The sequence below is a fragment of the Electrona antarctica genome, assembly GCF_951216825.1.
Source record: "Electrona antarctica genome assembly, chromosome: 6".
Taxonomy (NCBI): Eukaryota; Metazoa; Chordata; class Actinopteri; order Myctophiformes; family Myctophidae; genus Electrona; species Electrona antarctica.
In genome coordinates, this window is record NC_136811.1 from 34,128,341 (window position 1) to 34,147,106 (window position 18,766).

At 43.2% G+C, this 18,766-nt stretch overlaps 1 protein-coding gene across 1 annotated transcript in view; it reads right to left on the reverse strand.

Moving 5' to 3' along the window:
* The window catches only part of syngap1b (synaptic Ras GTPase activating protein 1b), a 109,898-nt gene that overhangs the window by 39,717 nt on the left and 51,415 nt on the right, over positions 1–18,766 (reverse strand). Inside the window, exons 3-4 of the mRNA XM_079502922.1 lie at positions 3,939–4,483; positions 1,701–1,822 (exon numbers count right to left, since the gene is read on the reverse strand). Coding sequence (XP_079359048.1) covers positions 1,701–1,822; positions 3,939–4,483 — 667 coding nt within the window. The remainder of the gene's footprint in view (positions 1–1,700; positions 1,823–3,938; positions 4,484–18,766) is intronic.

Here is an 18,766-nt window from a genome sequence, read left to right on the forward strand (position 1 = left end):
CACATGCATGATTTTCCCATCAGGACACGCCCCCCTCATCTAGACTGAGTGGCAAAACATTGAGCAGCAGCGCTCGTTGGAAATCACTCAACCGTCCTGCGTACCACCTGTTTCTAAATGTCACATAATGCAGGAGGCAGAAAAATGGTTTGTTATTGAAAACAAGCACTGACACCAAACTCCAAACTCTGACACTTAATCATAATAATCATAATCATAATAATCAAATGCAGGGCATTTCTTGACAGAAAGTAGCTCATAACGTTTCTAAGGTGGATTTTTATGAAACAAAAACTTTGCAGATAGAAAGAGGTTAATTCAAGCTTTTCGTACAGCTGCAATGTTGGTGAGTTTAACATTGTTTAATGCAATCAGACAGAACTTTTCTGTTTGGATGAATGGGCTGTCAAGGCCAGAAAGCAGTTTTTTGCCACTCAGTGGGCGTTCCCGCATAACTTCCAGGTACGATGATGTCACGCGCATACCCTCTATATGTACATTGTTCAGCCAAACAAATCATCTCAATTCCGTGCTCAGCCAATCAAATCATTGATATGGAGTACACACAAACACACAAAGCTGGGCAGCGCCCCTCAAAAAGGAAGTCAATAAGACCCTGGCAACTACCGCCCTGTTTCAATTCTATGTTCTATAGAAGATTATAGCTAGATTATATGAACAGGTCGAAGGTTATAGAGAGGTTATTATATGAACAGGTCGAAAAAGTATCCTGATGAAAAAAATATCACACCCGTGAGAAGTGAGGGGCGCTCTTATCATCATGCATCATCATACATCATCTTATTCCAGCCAATCACAATTGGCGTCCTCACTTTTCTGTTTCTGTTCACTTTTTATCCTCAATACGTACATTGCTCAGCCAATCAAATTATCGCTATGTGGTGCTCAGCCAATCAAATCGTCACTATGGGGTACACACAAACACACAAAGCTGGGCACAGGAGCGACTAGCGCCCCTCAATAATAATAATAATCTGGCTTCAGAACATCCCACTCCACTAACAGCTGCTTACTCTATTTGACCGACTACATCAAAACATGAGGTGAACTCGGGCAAATACTGCGGCATGGTCATCTGGGATCTCCAAGGCATTTGACAGTGTAAATCACTCCATACTGATTGATAAGTTGGATGAGATCCTGTCACCTCACCAACCAACTCACAGGTGGTGAGGTGAACTGAACCCTGTCCTCAGCCCTCCCATTGAGCTGCGGTTCCTCAAGGAAGCAAACTAGGGCCTTTACTGTGTACGTAAACGACATGCCATCGACATGTTCTGCAATTTTTTCTTGTTCGCGGATGACTCAGTAATCCTGCTTTAAAGGAGAAATTGCATGTTGAGAAAGTCCTCAGCTCTGAACTTGGTAGATGTGCAGCTGATGTGCAACAAACTATCATTACACCTGGGAAAAACTGAATACATTTTGAGGGGGGGTCCAGAATTAACCTCTGCAAGGCCAAAGACTTCACGGTCAAAGTGGGTGACAATGTTATCATAAACTGAAATTATCTAAAGTACCTGACCTGGAATGATATCATAAGGAAAGATAATTCTTTGAGCGTCGAAGATAGTGTGCAGATTGCAGATTGTTTCTTTTTTTTTACCACTTGCAACATCTTCACGAGTCACGACCCACCAGTGAGCCCCAGCCCATGGGTTGAGGATGGCTGTACTAACCTGTCTTGGTCTGCACTGCGGAAGCGGGGGAGGATCATGTGGCGGAAGCTGCTGGTGCGGTCCAGTTTGGGCTGACTTTTAGCCCTCTTGATGGAGCCCTTCAACCTTCTACTGAGGAAACTCTGGAACGGGAAGGAGAGGAGGACCAATGAGCAGTGGTGGACATGTAACTGAGTACATTTACTTGCCCATTCTGGACGGGAACCCCTTTTGGTGTTTTAAGCATTATACTATACTTTAGCTATTGAAAATTAGCAGATCTACAAGCTCGTAACGCAGCACAGAGTGCCTCGCTAGGAGTGCCGCGCTACGAGATTGTACAGTAGATCTGCTATTTTTGAAAAATCGCGAAAATGTGGCACAAATATTTTTAATAGACAGTATATTCTTTCAGAGCGAACATTTTTAACTCAAATCTTTGCTTCTGGGGGGTACCTGGAACAACATATTTTCAGATGAGGGTCCACTGCCAAATATAATTCTGGGGGTCCTTGTCATGAAAAAGGTTGAGCACCACTGACATAGAAACATAGGTTTTAGGATTTTGAAGCCTTTTTTTTAATCGACCTCAATCCTTAATAAAACTTATACTTGAGTAGCCTATTTTGTATTTTTGGATATATCTAGGAAGGGAAAAAACTACACTATGAATTACTCACTGAAATACATTTTGAAACTCGTTTCAAAGGTAGTGAAAATAGACAATGTGCAAGCTCACCTTTCACTATTATTGCAATTTGAAAATGATCTTTGTAATTTATGGAGTATGGAGTGGAGTATATGCTTTTAAAAGTATTAAAATGTACATGCCTTTAAAAAATACTAGCAGTACAAATTATTTAAAATAAAACAATAACGTTTTAATATCAATGCATTGCTGTATTGATAGAAATGTAGTGGAGTCCATTATTATTATTATTATTATAGAAGTACAATTTGTCTTTAAAATGTAGTGGAGTGAAATTATGTAGGAATACAAATACTCAAGTAAAGTGCAGATACTCAAAGAATGTACTTAAGTACAGTACTCAAGTGAAGTAAGTACTGTACTTACTGTAGTTACTGTTCGCCACTTAAAGTGCGTGGCATGGAGAGGAGAGGGGGAGTGGGTGAATGAGCCCAGGGGTAAAAGATGGATTCACACTATGGGTTTGTGGACATGATTAAATAAATACATAAATAAACTAACAAACAAACAAATAATCAAATAAAAAAACTAAAAGGTGCAAGATGAAAAAACGTCAGATGTGCGTTTGTTTGTCCCACAAAGAGGCCACATGACAAGTTCTACAAAGACAATGTGAAATGCAGTAGAAATGAATACGATAAATGAAAAGTAACCGGAGGAAGATTCCATGTGCAGGCACACATGAAATGTGGTGCATGATGAAGGGAACCAATAATATTAATCTAAGGGTACGCCTACACACATCCATTTATGAGTTTATGAATGCTGAAGTGTCATAATGTGGCCAACAGTGGGCAGCGGTGTACCATAGTGTAGAGATCATGTGCAATATGGTAATAGTACAGCACCAGCATCATGCATGCCACTGGTTCCAATTTGAAAATGTACACAGTTGTACAGTTTGTCCTACAGAGGATCCATACTTTACATTCAACAAATTAATGTTAAACCTCGATAGGACAGAATAGTTTCACAATATATCAACAGCTGTTTAAGACAAATTAAGGCAGAACATATTTAAAATGCTACAATTATAAATGTATTTGGTGGCATTTTTCATTTAATAAAGAGTTGAAGTTGAGAGTGGGGAAATAAAGGATTAGGAATCCTGCAGTTTTCTTAAAACAATATTTCTAAATGGCAAAAGTGTCATTCACACACAGTCAATATGTAATGACCATTAAACTCTGAGAAAAATGTTGCGTTTTTGTCTTAGTTTTTGTGTTTTTCTCACATTTACCATGATGCACTGCAAGAGCAATGTGTCTCACCGTTTGTTAACAGGAAACGACACCCAGTCATTTGGAATGAGTTGAATGCCTTTCAAACCTGTCTTGGGGATATGACTAAATACTTGGCTCCATCTGTTGGTTCTATGCTAATGGTCTGAATGACTAATACTGGCTTGATTATCCAGTCTGTCTGACACAAGTTTGAAAAAGTATGCAACATCTAATCATAAAAGTCTGCAGCACGGTGAACCGCACAAAACTGAGGTCACACAGGGATCGGGAGGAAAACTTCTCTCCAGGAGGGCTTGTGTCACGTACCTCAATAGGGGGCAGTGGTGCGATATATGGTCCCGCCACTGGACTCGGAATGGCGGCCGCCCTCCAGTCTCCTCCGCCCCAGTATGAGAAGGGGGGGAAGGAGGAGGAGGAGGCAGTGGGTGAGTGACGGGGCAGGGGGAGGGACAGTGAGGGGGAGAGGGGCAGCGAGCGGGGCAGCGGGGGTGTGCTGGGAGCCTTCTTGGAGCCTCTGGGAAAATGGCATGATGGCATGCCCATAGGGAGGCCCATAGGGAGGCCCATAGGGAGGCCCATAGGGAGGGCCAGGCAAGGGGAGACAGTCAGTGGGCGTACGGGAGAGAGGAGAGGCGGGGTTCTACGCGAGCGGCACCCGCAGGTGCGCTCCGGAACCGAGGAAGGGGGGGGCAGGGAGAGGGGCAAAGAGAGGGATGGGGGCAGCGAGCGGGGACGGGGCCAGCGGGGGTTACTCACGGATTGTCGGAAGGGTTGAGGGGGGGCGGCGGGAGGGACCTCCATGCTCGGCTGTTTAATCCCGGTGGCAATGCTCTTCCGCCGAGCGCGATGATCTATGAAAGAAGCAAGTCGACAGGTGAGACCGAGACAAAACAACAGAGAAACAGAAATAAAAAAGGGCGGAATGCCATTACTGTAGGTCAAGAGAGGCACAGCGGGGCTAAGACAGTAGATTGAGAAACTGTAGGAGAGAAAAGGTATTTACAGAAATAAACAGACACAATAGTTGTTTTGTTCATTTTGATTGATGGAAGCACCTGGAAGAATGAAAGCCGGAATGAAACAAGGTACGATCTAGATGGAGGTCAAAGGTAACTGGAAACCATAAAGTCATGTGGGCTTGCTCTACCCTCAGCCTAGTAACCCGTCAAGGGGTAAAGGGGAATTCTGTAAGTAGAGAGTGTGTGTGTGTGTGTGTGTGTGTGTGTGTGTGTGTGTGTGTGTGTGTGTGTGTGTGTGTGTGTGTGTGTGTGTGTGTGTGTGCGCGTGCGCGTGCGCGTGTGGCTCAGCTACTGATAGAAACGCAGGGATAGATTTTATGCCGTGATGTGAGACAAAGCTAACATTAATAGTCTGCATGGAGTGCATGAACGGAGCAAAGGCCGGATGGATGGGGGGGGGGGGGTGCATGGAGCAAGGGACGAGAGTGTAGTGAGCATTAAACAAACAAAACACTTATTGACTTCCGTCTGCAAGTCTGTGCCTAAAGCGGTGAATTATCCGGTAAGGGAATAAACCCTTCCATGAATGAGGGATATAGTGTAAAGGCCCACAGGGCCTGGCTGGAGCAGCCCACTCTTCCTTCTCACCTACAGTACGTACAGTACAGTGACCTTTAGGTCAACCATCACACTGTGAAGTTAACCCGTTAAGACCAGAGGCCGATTATGCCTTCCAAACCAGTAGTTATTTCAAGAGTTTTCCAAAATGTTCAAAAATAGCAGATGTGTGACGTGTAGGGATGCAACGATACATGTTAACAGCGATACGATACATATCACGATACATGGTTGACGATACGATACATGGACGATATTGGTTAATTCTGGCGTAACTGAGTAACTATGTGTAGCTATTTAGCAAAAACATTAAATCTGTGTGAAACATGTGGATAGAGCAGGTTTTTTAAGGGAAACATTTGTTATTATGGATATAAAGTAAACACAGTGATTCTCTGGCAAATACATCTAGACATTATATTTGAACACATAGTGGACAAACCTGCACCTTGACATGAACACATAGAGAGAATACATACATTTATCGATAGAACAAGTGTAGTGATATGGAATGGAATGGTTTTATCTTTTTAAAATTGCTAAATACAAAGCACAAGTGCTTAGTATTGATACAATTGATTATTTGATTTGATACAAAGTCAAACGATACGATATGTTGAGTTTCCATTTCCATTCGATTCTTGAAATTAAAATGGATTTTTCGATGCAGTTACTACAGTATATCATTACACCCCTTAGTGACGCGCTGTGAGCTTGTTATCTGAATTTCTTTTAATAGACAACACGCTAAAACCTAAAATGACAGAAGCTTTCCCAGTTTCCCGGTCTTAATGGGAACCAAGCCAAACCAAGCCTAATTCTAACCAAGCCAAATTTCTAATCGATATTTGGGATATCATGTTGTCATAGAGTTTTCAGACTAGAATGACAGCATGTGGACTGTGGAATGCATTGTGGCTTTTTTTCTCTTCATTCTTCCATGCCCTTTCCTCTTTTTATCCTCTTGGGGTAGATCAATTCTAACCCTATTACATTTGTAGCGGAATATTCTGACTGTTATGTTCTCTCTCTTATTGTATTCTGCCTCGCTGTCTCAGTGTGCCTGCTTCTGGTTCTCTATCTCATTCATGTTAAGTCATCCCTCAATGTCTCTCTACCAGCCTCTCATCAGACAGGCACTCTAATACTTGTGCACGCACGCACGCACTCACACTCACACTCACACACACACACACACACACACACACACACACACACACACACACACACACACACACACACACTTCCTCTCCCACATTGTTATTTTACATAATTCAAATAGTACATCTATCCTTCTACCTCTCGTCAGCCCCACATTCTCTCTCTCTCTCTCTCTCTCTCTCTCTCTCTCTCTCTCTCTCTCTCTCTCTCTCTCTCGTGAAATTCACACTTTCAAAATTAAAGTGAGAAGACAACATACAGGGAACAAACTGTATGTACTGTAGCTGTATTTATTACATCCCCAGTGGTGAATGGAGTGATAAAAGGACCGAAAGAGTACTACTTGTTTCTCTCTCTAATTATTTGAGGATGTGTACTTTACTAGTATTTGGATTTTTGGAGACTTTCACTCCGGTACATTTCAAAGACAAAACATTTATTTTTGTATATTGTAGAAGGGAAAAATTATGAATTAACCACTAAGCCAAATTTTAAAATATATATGTGAAAAATGCGTTGTGATGCACCGTGACATTGTAGATCCGCTGTTTTCACTTTTACACTATTTAGTATTTATATATTTTTTTAACATTTCTAGAAAACTGTTACAAGTATAGAGCAAAGTGGGGTCCCAGGGGCTCTCAGTGTTCCGTGAAGGGGTTCTAAATGGACCCTTACAGGTCTGTAACTCTGACAGTATACAACTGGAACCACATTTAAAAGTCTGAGAACCACTGATCTATACTTTGAGTATTATGTCCAGTCCACGTCCTCTGCTAATGTGCAACTACGTGCTGAACTGTCACTGCATCCACCTCGCTGTGGAAGGAATACTCCATTAACTACAAAACAAAGAACAGAAAAACAAGCTAAAACCTTTCAAAACAGAATGGCTGCGTACTGCGTACCAACAAGGGTGAAGCAGCACCTGCTGTGTTATCAGCCAACTCCCTTTCCACACTGTCTGCAAATCCCAGCAGGACTATACAAGCGCAGTTCCAACAGTAATCTACTGTATGTATTGTACTGTATTACTACTATGACACCTGAATAACCCCATAAAGGTATCTTCTGTAAAATGTTGATCAAATACTACTAGTATATACAACCATACAACCATACAAGTCCATACCTTAGAGTATATATATATATATTAATAGAGACGGCACCGGATTTCTCCTCCCATCCACTTGCATTAAGCGCATGAGGCGATTTCACTCCTCCTTCCGGGTAGGAACAGAGTGCATTCTGGGATGGATTGCCCCAATAACATTAACGCGTTGGCCGTTAACTATCATTGCGCCATTTGCGCGCGTTCACGTATGAAACATAGCGTTCACGTGTCATGGGCCTAATAACATGAACGTGCGCAATGATAGTCAACGGCCGAGCGCTGGCTCGAGCTGCAATACCAAATTCGGCCACTATGTCCATTTCGCCAGAGGGTTTCCTCCCGGTGCCGTCTCAATTAATATATACTCCAAGTCCATACCCGTTCGGGGCTATGACATACACAGCTCTCCCCACCTCTATCTCCCCCTCCCTCTCTCTCAGCTAACTCTCTCTCCCCATTCTCTCTCCCCTTCTGTCTCTCTCTCCCCGCTATCTGCCACTTATATTATAACGGGTGTCCCCGGCGGCACACCAGTTATGTGATGCTCAGCCAATCACAACGCAGAATGACACACCTTCCAGCCCATCACAGCGCCAATTCCGTCCTCAAATTTCATCCTCACATTTTGAGGACACAATTACTAAAAATATTAGTTAGATATAGATTACAGTACTTCCTTTTTGCCATTGCCTCTCAGTGGCCACGACTTTGTCCCTTTTCACTGTGTTTAAAGGAATTGTAGGTTTTCTGAGCTCAATTGCACCCAAGAAACCTGAACTTTTAACATTCAGTAGATTTTCTGTGGTCTGGGGTTTTCTGGCTCAAACAAGTGTTCTGATTTTCCTGCTGTCTGTGATTCACAAATGAAAATGAATGTCATGAAACCGTTAAAGCAAGATAGAGGTCTTGACTACACTGATGATGTAACGGCAGCCATAGACTGTATGGGGGTGCCAGCCAGGCGTGACAGTTTCCCCCAAAGACTTGGTCAATTTGGCCACGGTTGTTTGGAAATTGGAAATAAACAGATTCTTAGGTGACTGATGCTATTCCTTATAAAGCCTTAATCACCAGCAATTAACAGGAGCCACATGCCTGGGACCATCAGAGTTCAGATTATCATTACACAGTGAGTCATAACCATAACCACCTCAATTAAAATCCCTCAGAACAGCAACATCTAGATGTCCTTCAGAAAGTAATATTTCCCAAACTACAGTAATCAGTTCGCCTCCTCCAGAGAAGGCAGATTGTAGAAAGAATAAAAAAGGAGATCTAGGATTCTGCTGTCATGGCTTCCACCATAACCATCCTATATAGTAGATCTAGGATTCTGCTGTCATGGCTTCCACCATAACCATCCTATATAGTAGATCTAGGATTCTGCTGTCATGGCTTCCACCATAACCATCCTATATAGTAGATCTAGGATTCTGCTGTCATGGCTTCCACCATAGCCATCCTAGGTCTAGGATTCTGCTGTCATGGCTTCCACCATAACCATCCTAGGTCTAGGATTCTGCTGTCATGGCTTCCACCATAACCATCCTATATAGTAGTGATATAATATATAATAGTGAGACCGGTCCTGTGGCTAAAGCTATATAGAACACACACCTTTATAAGCAGACAGTATGTGAATTGACTCACTGCTCCTCCGTATATAATTGTATATTGTATAGAAGCTCTATATCTATCTATCTATCTATCTATCTATCTATCTATCTATCTATCTATCTATCTATCTATCTATCCATCTATCCATCCATCCATCCATCCATCCATCCATCCATCCATCCATCCATCCATCCATCCATCCATCCATCCATCTCCATAATCGCCGCCTGGCCACAGCAGGATAATGGAGACGGATTCTCCACAAAACCGACAGGACTAAAGCCTCAAGTTGTGCATTTTTCCAGCATTATGTCACAGGCAAGGCTTTTATTTTATTAAGCCGCACTGTTCATCTTTACATAACAATAATTGAGATTGCTTTTACTTGACTTCTGCTTACCATGCCCCAGGATATTACTGAACAAAGATTATCAAGAATAAAGAGAATCTATTTGTCACTACTCATACAGGTATAAGAAGCAAAATCCTATTGTGCCAAGGTCCACAAGATGTGGTAACAGAACATAACAAAACAATGAAGATAATATTGGATATAATTCAGTTTAACCTTTATAGAACTGGGGCGGCTGTGGCTCAGGAGGTAGACCAGGATGTCCAATGATCCCTGGGTCGGTGGTTTGAATCCCGGCTCCTCCTATCCACATGTCGAAGTGTCCTTGGGCAAGACACTGAACCCTACATTACCTCCAAAGAGTTGGTCGGTGTGAGCTTGCCACCATTGGTGTGTGAATGTGGGAAGTGAGGAAGCTGGCGTCGACTGTTCGCCGCTTCACCTCCCATTGTATGAATGAATGAACCATTGTAAAGTGCTTTGAGCACTTGGAAAAGCGCTATAAAAATGCAATTCATTAGAACGAAACCGTGTCAAATCATGAACTCGACGAGCTGGCCTTCACTCGGCAATGGCGGCACAGGGCAGTATGACAGTGGCCAGTTAAGACCAATAAAGCATCCAGCCTGCTGGAATAACAATTGGATTTCAAATGATCTTGTTTTTTACCATGGTGTGTGGGCATATAAAGCCAAATTCACGAGTCACAACGCATACAGACCTGCGCAAATCGAATCGTTAAGAATGTAAGATGCGTTGTTCGGCACGTGCCATAAGGCTGTGCCGTGGTTTTCAATGTATTCATGCTCGTTCAGTGTCTCTCAATATTCAGCAACTGATTGCCGAGTTTCTATTCTCACCACCTCCCCTTTACAGCATCATTGTATCCGGCATCCATTAAGCATTTCTTTGAACGATTCTCTGACAAAGGCATCAGTCTGGAAAATAAACTAAAACTGGATAGGTCCATTTCATTCAATTTCTCACTCACTCTCTTTTGATCTAAACTCAGTCTCTATATTTAGTTGCCATGGCAACCCCCCAAGTACCTTACATTTGAGTAACAAAGTACACAGTAAGCAATTGTATGAGTTAATGGATCTCACACATGCATTTTTGGCTATTATAGGCTAATGCGTGTACGCACGCACGCATGCACGCATGCACGCATGCACACACTGCAGTACGTACCGGGGCGCAGATAGCATTTTATAACTGGGGGGGCATATCTGGGGGTATCGAAAATTTTCATGAGGATTCATGAGGAGGGGGGGACATTCCCTCCACTTTTGCACAAAATTACGCAGTTTTTCTGCGTTTTTTAGCGGATTTCACGGCAAAACACTGCCAACACAGCAAAACATATGCAGCCACAGCAAAGCCAGCCATCCTTACCTGATTGTGTGTGCTGTAGAAAAACTGTGTCTTGAGGGCACAAGCAGCAGTGTCTGCCTGCAGCCTGCTTACTGCATATACTTATATATATATATATATACTACATGCTGAGACATCAGGCATGATCGACCTCGTCTTACCATTGATGATTGACAACGTAGGTTATTCAACTAATGTCACATGGACTAAACTGATATCCCCCCCCCCTCCTCATGAAACTGAGGGGGTCGATCCCCCCCTATCTGCACGCTGAGGGGGTCAATCCCCCCCCCCTATAGTTGGGCATAATCTAAGGCCTACTGAGAGTATAGGCATTCAATTGTATAGCATCAAATCTGTGTTGATGGAAGTTGCCGATGATCACATCACCCCAAAAAACGTATTACATTTGAGAGGATTGAGGATTTGAGAGTTGAGTTGAGGAATATATATACAATAAACAAATATGCAGTGTTTGTGTGTGTGTGTGTGTGTGTGTGTGTGTGTGTGTGTGTGTGTGTGTGTGTGTGTGTGTGTGTGTGTGTGTGTGTGTGTGTGTGTGTGTCCTTGTGTGTGTGTGTCCTTGTGTGTATCACACAGGGACGTCTGTGTGTAATTACATGCCTTTGCATGCAGAGAACACCGCCTACGGCTTACACGCAGTCCAGTGTGTGCATGTGTATGTGCACACATCATGCATGTTCACATGTATTTGTGCGTAGCCATGTGCTGGGATGCGTGAGAGATGCTGTGCTTGTTCATTGTGAATGTAAATCTGATGTCAAGCTGAAAGCTGAAGCAAGAGTGTGTGGGTGGAAACCGCTTCCAGCTTAGTCCCTCTGAGAGAGAGAGAGAGAGAGAGAGAGAGAGAGAGAGAGGCGTGCAAGTGAGAGACGGGAAGAGAAAGAGGCAGAGTTATAAAGAAAAATAGAGGGAGAGTCAGCGACAGAAAAGGGAATTAAGACAGACAGACAGACAGACAGACAGACAGACAGACAGGCAGGCAGGCAGGCAGGCAGGCAGGCAGGCAGGCAGGCAGGCAGGCAGGCAGGCAGACAGACAGACAGACAGACAGACAGACAGACAGACAGACAGACAGACAGACAGACAGACAGAGTTTATATAGAGTGGGAGAGGAACAAGTCACAGGAGTATAACAGGAAGGTAAGCTAGAAATTATGAAGGCGGGGGGCAGAGACAGCGAGGAGAGGATACTAAGTGTATGTGTAGGTGTAGGAGGGACAGTGCAAGAGCAGGTCCAAGAGAAGAGGGGAGAGAGAGAGAGAGAGAGAGAGAGAGAGAGAGAGAGAGAGAGAGAGAGAGAGAGAGAGAGAGAGAGAGAGAGAGAGATGGAGACGGAGACATGCAGAGAGGGAACAAGAAGTAAGAAAGCGACAAAATAAGAAACTGAGAGAGTTACAGAGGCAGTGAATTACGGTAGAAGAGTAGCCAGAGAGAGGAAGGGGAGTTGGAGGGGAGGGAGGGAACACATGAGCCAGAGATGGAGGCTGGAGAGGGAGTGGGTGTCTTAATAGCACTGAAACGCTCTGGGCTTTTTGTATGTTTGCCTTTGTTGTGATGGAACACTGGTTGACTCCCTGCTTGCTTTTGATCCATGAACTATTGTGACTAAAACATCCAATGCAGCTTTTCCAGTATTTGAAAATATGATGCAGCGGTTAGTTCTGTTACATAACCTTGTGCATATCTGATCACATGTAGCTCAAACTGTAATTACCACTGCCACAGTTTCGTTTCCCTGTGTAGCTCAATAAATGGAGCACATGCATTCACACAGTCATGCTGTATGTAGTATGAAACATGATCAGTGAAACAGTAATGAGGAGCAATTCTATGTTGCATCACCATACTGGTAAATGGTAAATGGTGCATTTATATAGCGCCTTTATCCAAGGCGCTTTACATAGATTGTGCATTACATTCACCCATTCACACACACATTCATACACTGATTGCAGCAGAAGCCATGCAAGGTACCAACCAGCACATCGGGAGCAATTTGGGGTTCAGTGTCTTGCCCAAGGACACTTCGACATGTAGACAGGAGGAGCCGGGATTCGAACCGCCGACCCATGGATCATTGGACGACCTGCTCTACCTCCTGAGCCACAGCCGCCCTGTACTGTACTGTACTGTACTGTACTGTACTGTACTGTACTGTATTTAACAGTACCCAACTGTGCTGTACCATAATGTACTGTATACTGTACCTTACTGTACCATACTGTACTTTACTGTACCAGACTGTAGTATGCAGTAGCATACTATACTGTAGTGTACTGTACTGTGCTGTACCATCCTGTACTGTACTGTACTGTACTGTACTGTACTGTACTGTACTGTACTGTACTGTACTGTACTGTACTGTACTGTACTGTACCGTACTGTACTGTACTGTATGTACTGTGGCATAGTGTGCTGTCCCAAAGCTGTCTCCTTCCATGGAGTGGGGTTTCTATTGTTGTAGCGAGATAAGCATTCCAACATGTTTGTAATGTAACATGAAATAGACACCAAGTTTGCATTTGTTGCTCATCTGGTTCAAATGTTACAGCCAAATACAAATGTCAGATGCTGTGACACTTTGTGGTACTTAAATAAATGTTTCATACCATATAGTGTAATCATTCTGACCAATACTTGTTTCAGATTTATATGTATTTATGACATTTGAGAAAGATTTTGTGTTGCCAAAATCAATTTTACAAGCAAAATCAGCAGCACAACATTTTCATTTTTTGGTTATACGTTTTATATACATTTCTGGCTTGAGACAAAATACGTATAGGCCTATTATGAGTGGAACTTTTAAGTAACCCAAAATGCATTGAATGAGTAGTGCCCATGATGTGGGAACTAAATTGAACGAAAAGAGACCTGACAATACGGCCTATAAAGGAAGTCAAGGACTTCAAGTACCTGGGCTCCTGGATCAACTCAACGGAGCAAGATCTTAAGTGAGGGAGGCACTTAGTGTATGGAACTCCAACCTCTCCCGTCAAACCAAACTTAGCTTCTTCTATGCAGCGGTAGAGTCTGTTCTCCTATACGGCATTGAATGCTGGACCCTGAAGCCAACCCTGCAGAAGTCTCTAGATGGGTGCTACACCAGAATGATGCGTGCAGTACTTAACATCAGCAAGAGTACACACGTTACCAACATGAATCTGTATGAGGAATGCCGAGGGTGAGCCAGAAAGTAGCAGCCAGGAGAATGAGACTAGCAGGACACTGCCAAAGACACCAAGAGCTGCCAGCCAGCAAACTAGTGCCGTGGGAACCAACACACGGGTACCGGTCACGAGGACGTCCCACATTAACGTATGTGGACGTACTCAAGAACGACGCAGGAGCGCAAAGCACTAACGAGCTGGCCAGATGTATGGAAAACCGGGATGACTGGAAGCGACGATGGAGGGCTCGTCTGAGGACGACCTAGAGAGAACATTGACTACAATTTAACCAAAAACGTTTATGTTGCTAAGTGAAAACAATGCAGAACTTCAATGTGTTCCAATTCGACCATATTATAAATATCAACACAACATGACATGTTATACTGTATTGAAATATATACTGGATACCTGTCGCTCTGACCCCAATAGTCAGCCAATGCTTTGAGTAGCTGGTGGCGCTACCTGTCTCCCTGTGTCTCACTGGACCTGGCAGTTTGCATACCGTCAAAACAGATCCACAGATGGCGCTATTGCCATGGCTGTCCACACCGTTCTCTTGACATCCACATGACATGGATAACAAGTAGTTGAAGGACAAATATATACATATGCTGTTCGAGTGTTCGTGACAGCTTAGCATTCAGCACCATTGTACCATCAAAGTCTGACACAAAGCTTTGAGACCTAGGGCTACACCCAAGCATGTGCGACTGGATACAAGACTTCCTGTCAAACTGACATCAGGTGGTGAGAATAGGCAGCATCACATCTGACCCCCTGACCAACACTGGAGCCACCTCCAGGGTTGCTCCAGGGAATCATCAATTTTAAAATGAATGGGACCAATGGGATCATTTACAAAACGTCAAATCTCCATTGTAATCAATGGCATGGTTAATCCTTCTGTCAAATCTCCATTGTAATCAATGGCATGGGAATCCTTCTGTGGCCATTAATGAGAACTACAGGCCAGAAAAGCACTTCCTTATTATACTCAAATCCAGCAGATCTTCCTTGCTGCCTGGGTTCCACTTCCATGATCCACGTGAGCTTGTAATGTCACAGTGACGTCAGGGGGACCCCCAAACCCCACCCCCACTCTCTCTCTCTCACACTCTCTCCCTCTCACACTATATAACTCTCTCTCTCTCACTCTCTCTCTCTCTCTCTCTCTCTCTCTCTCACTCACTCACACACACACACACACGCACGCACGCACGCACGCACGCACGCACGCACGCACGCACACACACACACACACACACACACACACACAGTTACGTTATCATACATCTATAGCTATATCAGTGTCAGACTCAGAGAGGTGGCGTCATTGTGCATGAGGGGTGTACTGTGTGCAAATGGGGTGAAATCTGAAGCATCAGTCATTGACTTCAGCATCCAGTGATATGAGTACAACAGTGGGATGGACACACATATGGATTTCAGAGGGAGATATGGCAAATAAAAAGGAAAACAGGTTCCTACCCAGTTTTGGTGAGATATGTTGTACTTTCTGTCCACACCACTAGAGACAGTGTTTCTGGATATCCAACCTCTAGCAAACCGGGCCAGGTGGCAGTCAAGAGAAAGCTGATTGTGTTGTATTCCACTTGGTCTCTGTGAGTTCGTACTTTTTCTTATTTTATTTTTATTCCACTAGGCCAAGAAAAGTATATGAAATCGATACTCCTCAACAGAAATGTGACATTAAAGTCTTTAAATAAAAAGTTGGTGTCAGCTAGGGAATCCACAGACTTCTCCAATACCTAGTTGTAGTAGTAGTAGTAGTGACATGTCACTACTTTCTGTCTTGCTTTTAATACTACCAAATCGGCCATACCTACCATGACCAAAATTTGCATTTTTAAAGCAAAATACCAGACACCAGAGCTGATGACCAACCACTAGTGTTTCAAGGCCAATATTAAGTTAAAAGAAAACTAAAAAAAATCACAAAGGAATCACAAATACTGCAACTAAAATGACAACTGTAAACAAAGCCTGTTAAAAATAGCCCATGACAGAAGCTCCACAGCACAAAACACTTCCAACCTGCAACTAACAAATGGATGAGTGCAGATATAAAATCAATCCATGGCCTTTAAATATTTAATACACAAATAGGTATATTATGAATAAATAATAGTTCACTAGCCTCCTCTACCAAGGCATATTGAAACGGCTCTTCTTATTTCAAGGTATGAAGATACAGTAGATCCTATTGTAGCATAATAATCAATTCTACAGACGTCTTTTTATATACAAATAGGCTATTACACTATAAATAAATATATAAATAAATATATAACCTATTTTATTAATTGCAGAAAGTTAAAATGATGTGCAGGTAGTTTAAGAGAATATCTCTCCATAAGGTGCAGTGGGGGTATTTGCAACTACAGACCTCTCTACTTCCAAAAGTGCTGAATATACCTTAGATAACCCAAATGTGCCACATTATGAGAACAGGGTGACAGTTGGTATGTAGGCCACTCTTCGTTATTTCGCATCCTCTGACTAATTAGTGGAAAGGAAAAAAAAAAAGATAGAAAAACAAACAATCCCAAAAGCCCGCCGAGTGTTATAATTGCACAGTGAAGTGCTGTTGGTCCTTCCACTGCATGTTCCCCCGCTCCTCCTCTCGTCCAGGCAGCAGCAGCAGCGGTTGTTCCGCGGCGGGCAGCACCGCTGAGAGTGCCTCCCCGGCTTCTCCCTGTCCTCTCTCCTCGGTGCCTTCCGCCCCGATCCTCAACTCGCCGTTTCCTCGGTAACCCAGGGCAGATGCGCTCGGACGAATTTCTCTCATCTTTTAGATGGTAATGTGTTTTCGCAACGATTTTCTAGTTGTCCTTTAGTGCCATTGCATCACCAAATCAAGTTGTCAGGCTGGAGCTGTGTCTCCAGTGGGTTTCATTTATAGACGTTGTAAAGAGAGAAAGAAAGAATAGAATTTAAACTATTAACGCTGATAGATGGATGAAATACTAGAAACTGTGTGTGCATGTTTAAATGCATGCGCGTGAGTATGCATGTGTGAAATAGCGTGTGGTCCGCCTGTCCGCCTGCAGGCTATGTATGTGTGTCAATTAAAGCATCTCCATACTGAAAACGTGCACTGATCTGCTGCGCTATCTGGACTAGAGTGCAACCAGCGACTGAATGGCAAAATAATCAAAATCCTTCTTCAAATTGAGAAACGAGTCTTCAGATCCCAAGCAGTCAGAAAATATGGAGAAGCATTCAGATTCTAATCCAAGCCACAGTCTTGAAAAACCCTGAATCAATTAAGGGACCAAAAATAGCAAACGTCACAGCCAGCAATCTGCAGTGCAAACCCAAAGTGACCGTTTGCCAATCAATGGCTGGCACAGAAAGAAAGAAAGAAAGAAAGAAAGAAAGAAAAAAAGAAAGAAAGAAAGAAAGAAAGAAAGAAAGGATTCTGTAATGGCAACTCTCAGTCTCCGTTCTTCGGTTTCTAAAGTAATCCGCCTCACAAACGTAATCCGCCTGTCATATCCTGTCCGACTACAGAAGACTGCACAGGTGCATGCAGGCCTACTAGCCTACGGACGAAACGTCAATGCACTGATGCCTTGCGCTTCTACTCTATCTCCCTCTGACGCCCCTCCCTCCCTCCCTCCTTCCATCTCTGTCTCATTCTACTGTATCTCTCTCTCTCTCTCTCACACATGCACACACGCTATTCAAATTGAAAGACAATGGTGGAAGTGCTAGGTTTTAAATGACAGTTGCAGTTCAGATGTGTGATTCTAAATACATTTGAGAGACGCAAAACTCTTTTTCTCCCTTCCTTTTCCTTACTTGCCATGACCCCCTTCTCTCTCTCTCTATTTCTCTATCGCTCCCTCCCTCCCTCCCTCCCTCCCTCCCTCCCTATTCCCTCCCACTGAGATGAGTGTGAGGTTCAGAGCTATGGGCAACTGTGTGGGAGGCATCAGCCTAATATTCTATCCACAAAATAGAAAAGCAACCTGCTTGCCGCACACACACACACACACACACACACACACACACACACACACACACACACACACACACACACACACACACACACACACACACACACACACACACACACACACACACACACACACACACACACACACACACACACACACACACACACACACACACACACACACAAACCTGCTACAGGCAACATTACTAAATTATGAGCAATCAAAATTTGAATTCCGGTGTTCAGCACATGGATAATTCTTACATAATTTCCCAAGAGTTTGTATGCTATTCCGTAACACACATGTACAGTATAGCTGGCTGCTCATAAAGTGAAATGATATAAATATCCAAGCAGCAATACAGTATGCAAAACAATGATGCACCACGCACAACGATAAGCTTCCAATTTTGAACAAGCAACGTATGCAATGTCCAGTCCTTTATATATATATATATAGCATTCCACTTCCAAAGAGTTAAATGTGTATCTCACATCTGTTTCCATGACAACCAGTGGATTGGATCAACTTTTTAAACCGTGGACATGAGGTAGCATTTTGTGGGAATGTTAATTTATGCTCTGTCGCGCAATGGTGCCGTGCGCCAGGAACGGCCGAGAACAAGCTCATATCGCTAATGTTACGTCTGCTATTCGGTATGCAGTATTAGTCCGGCAGCCAACAGGCTTATTTTGTTCAAAGTGGGAAATTTGGAATATAGTTTTTTTTATTGGCCTATTGTCTATAATCTATACAATC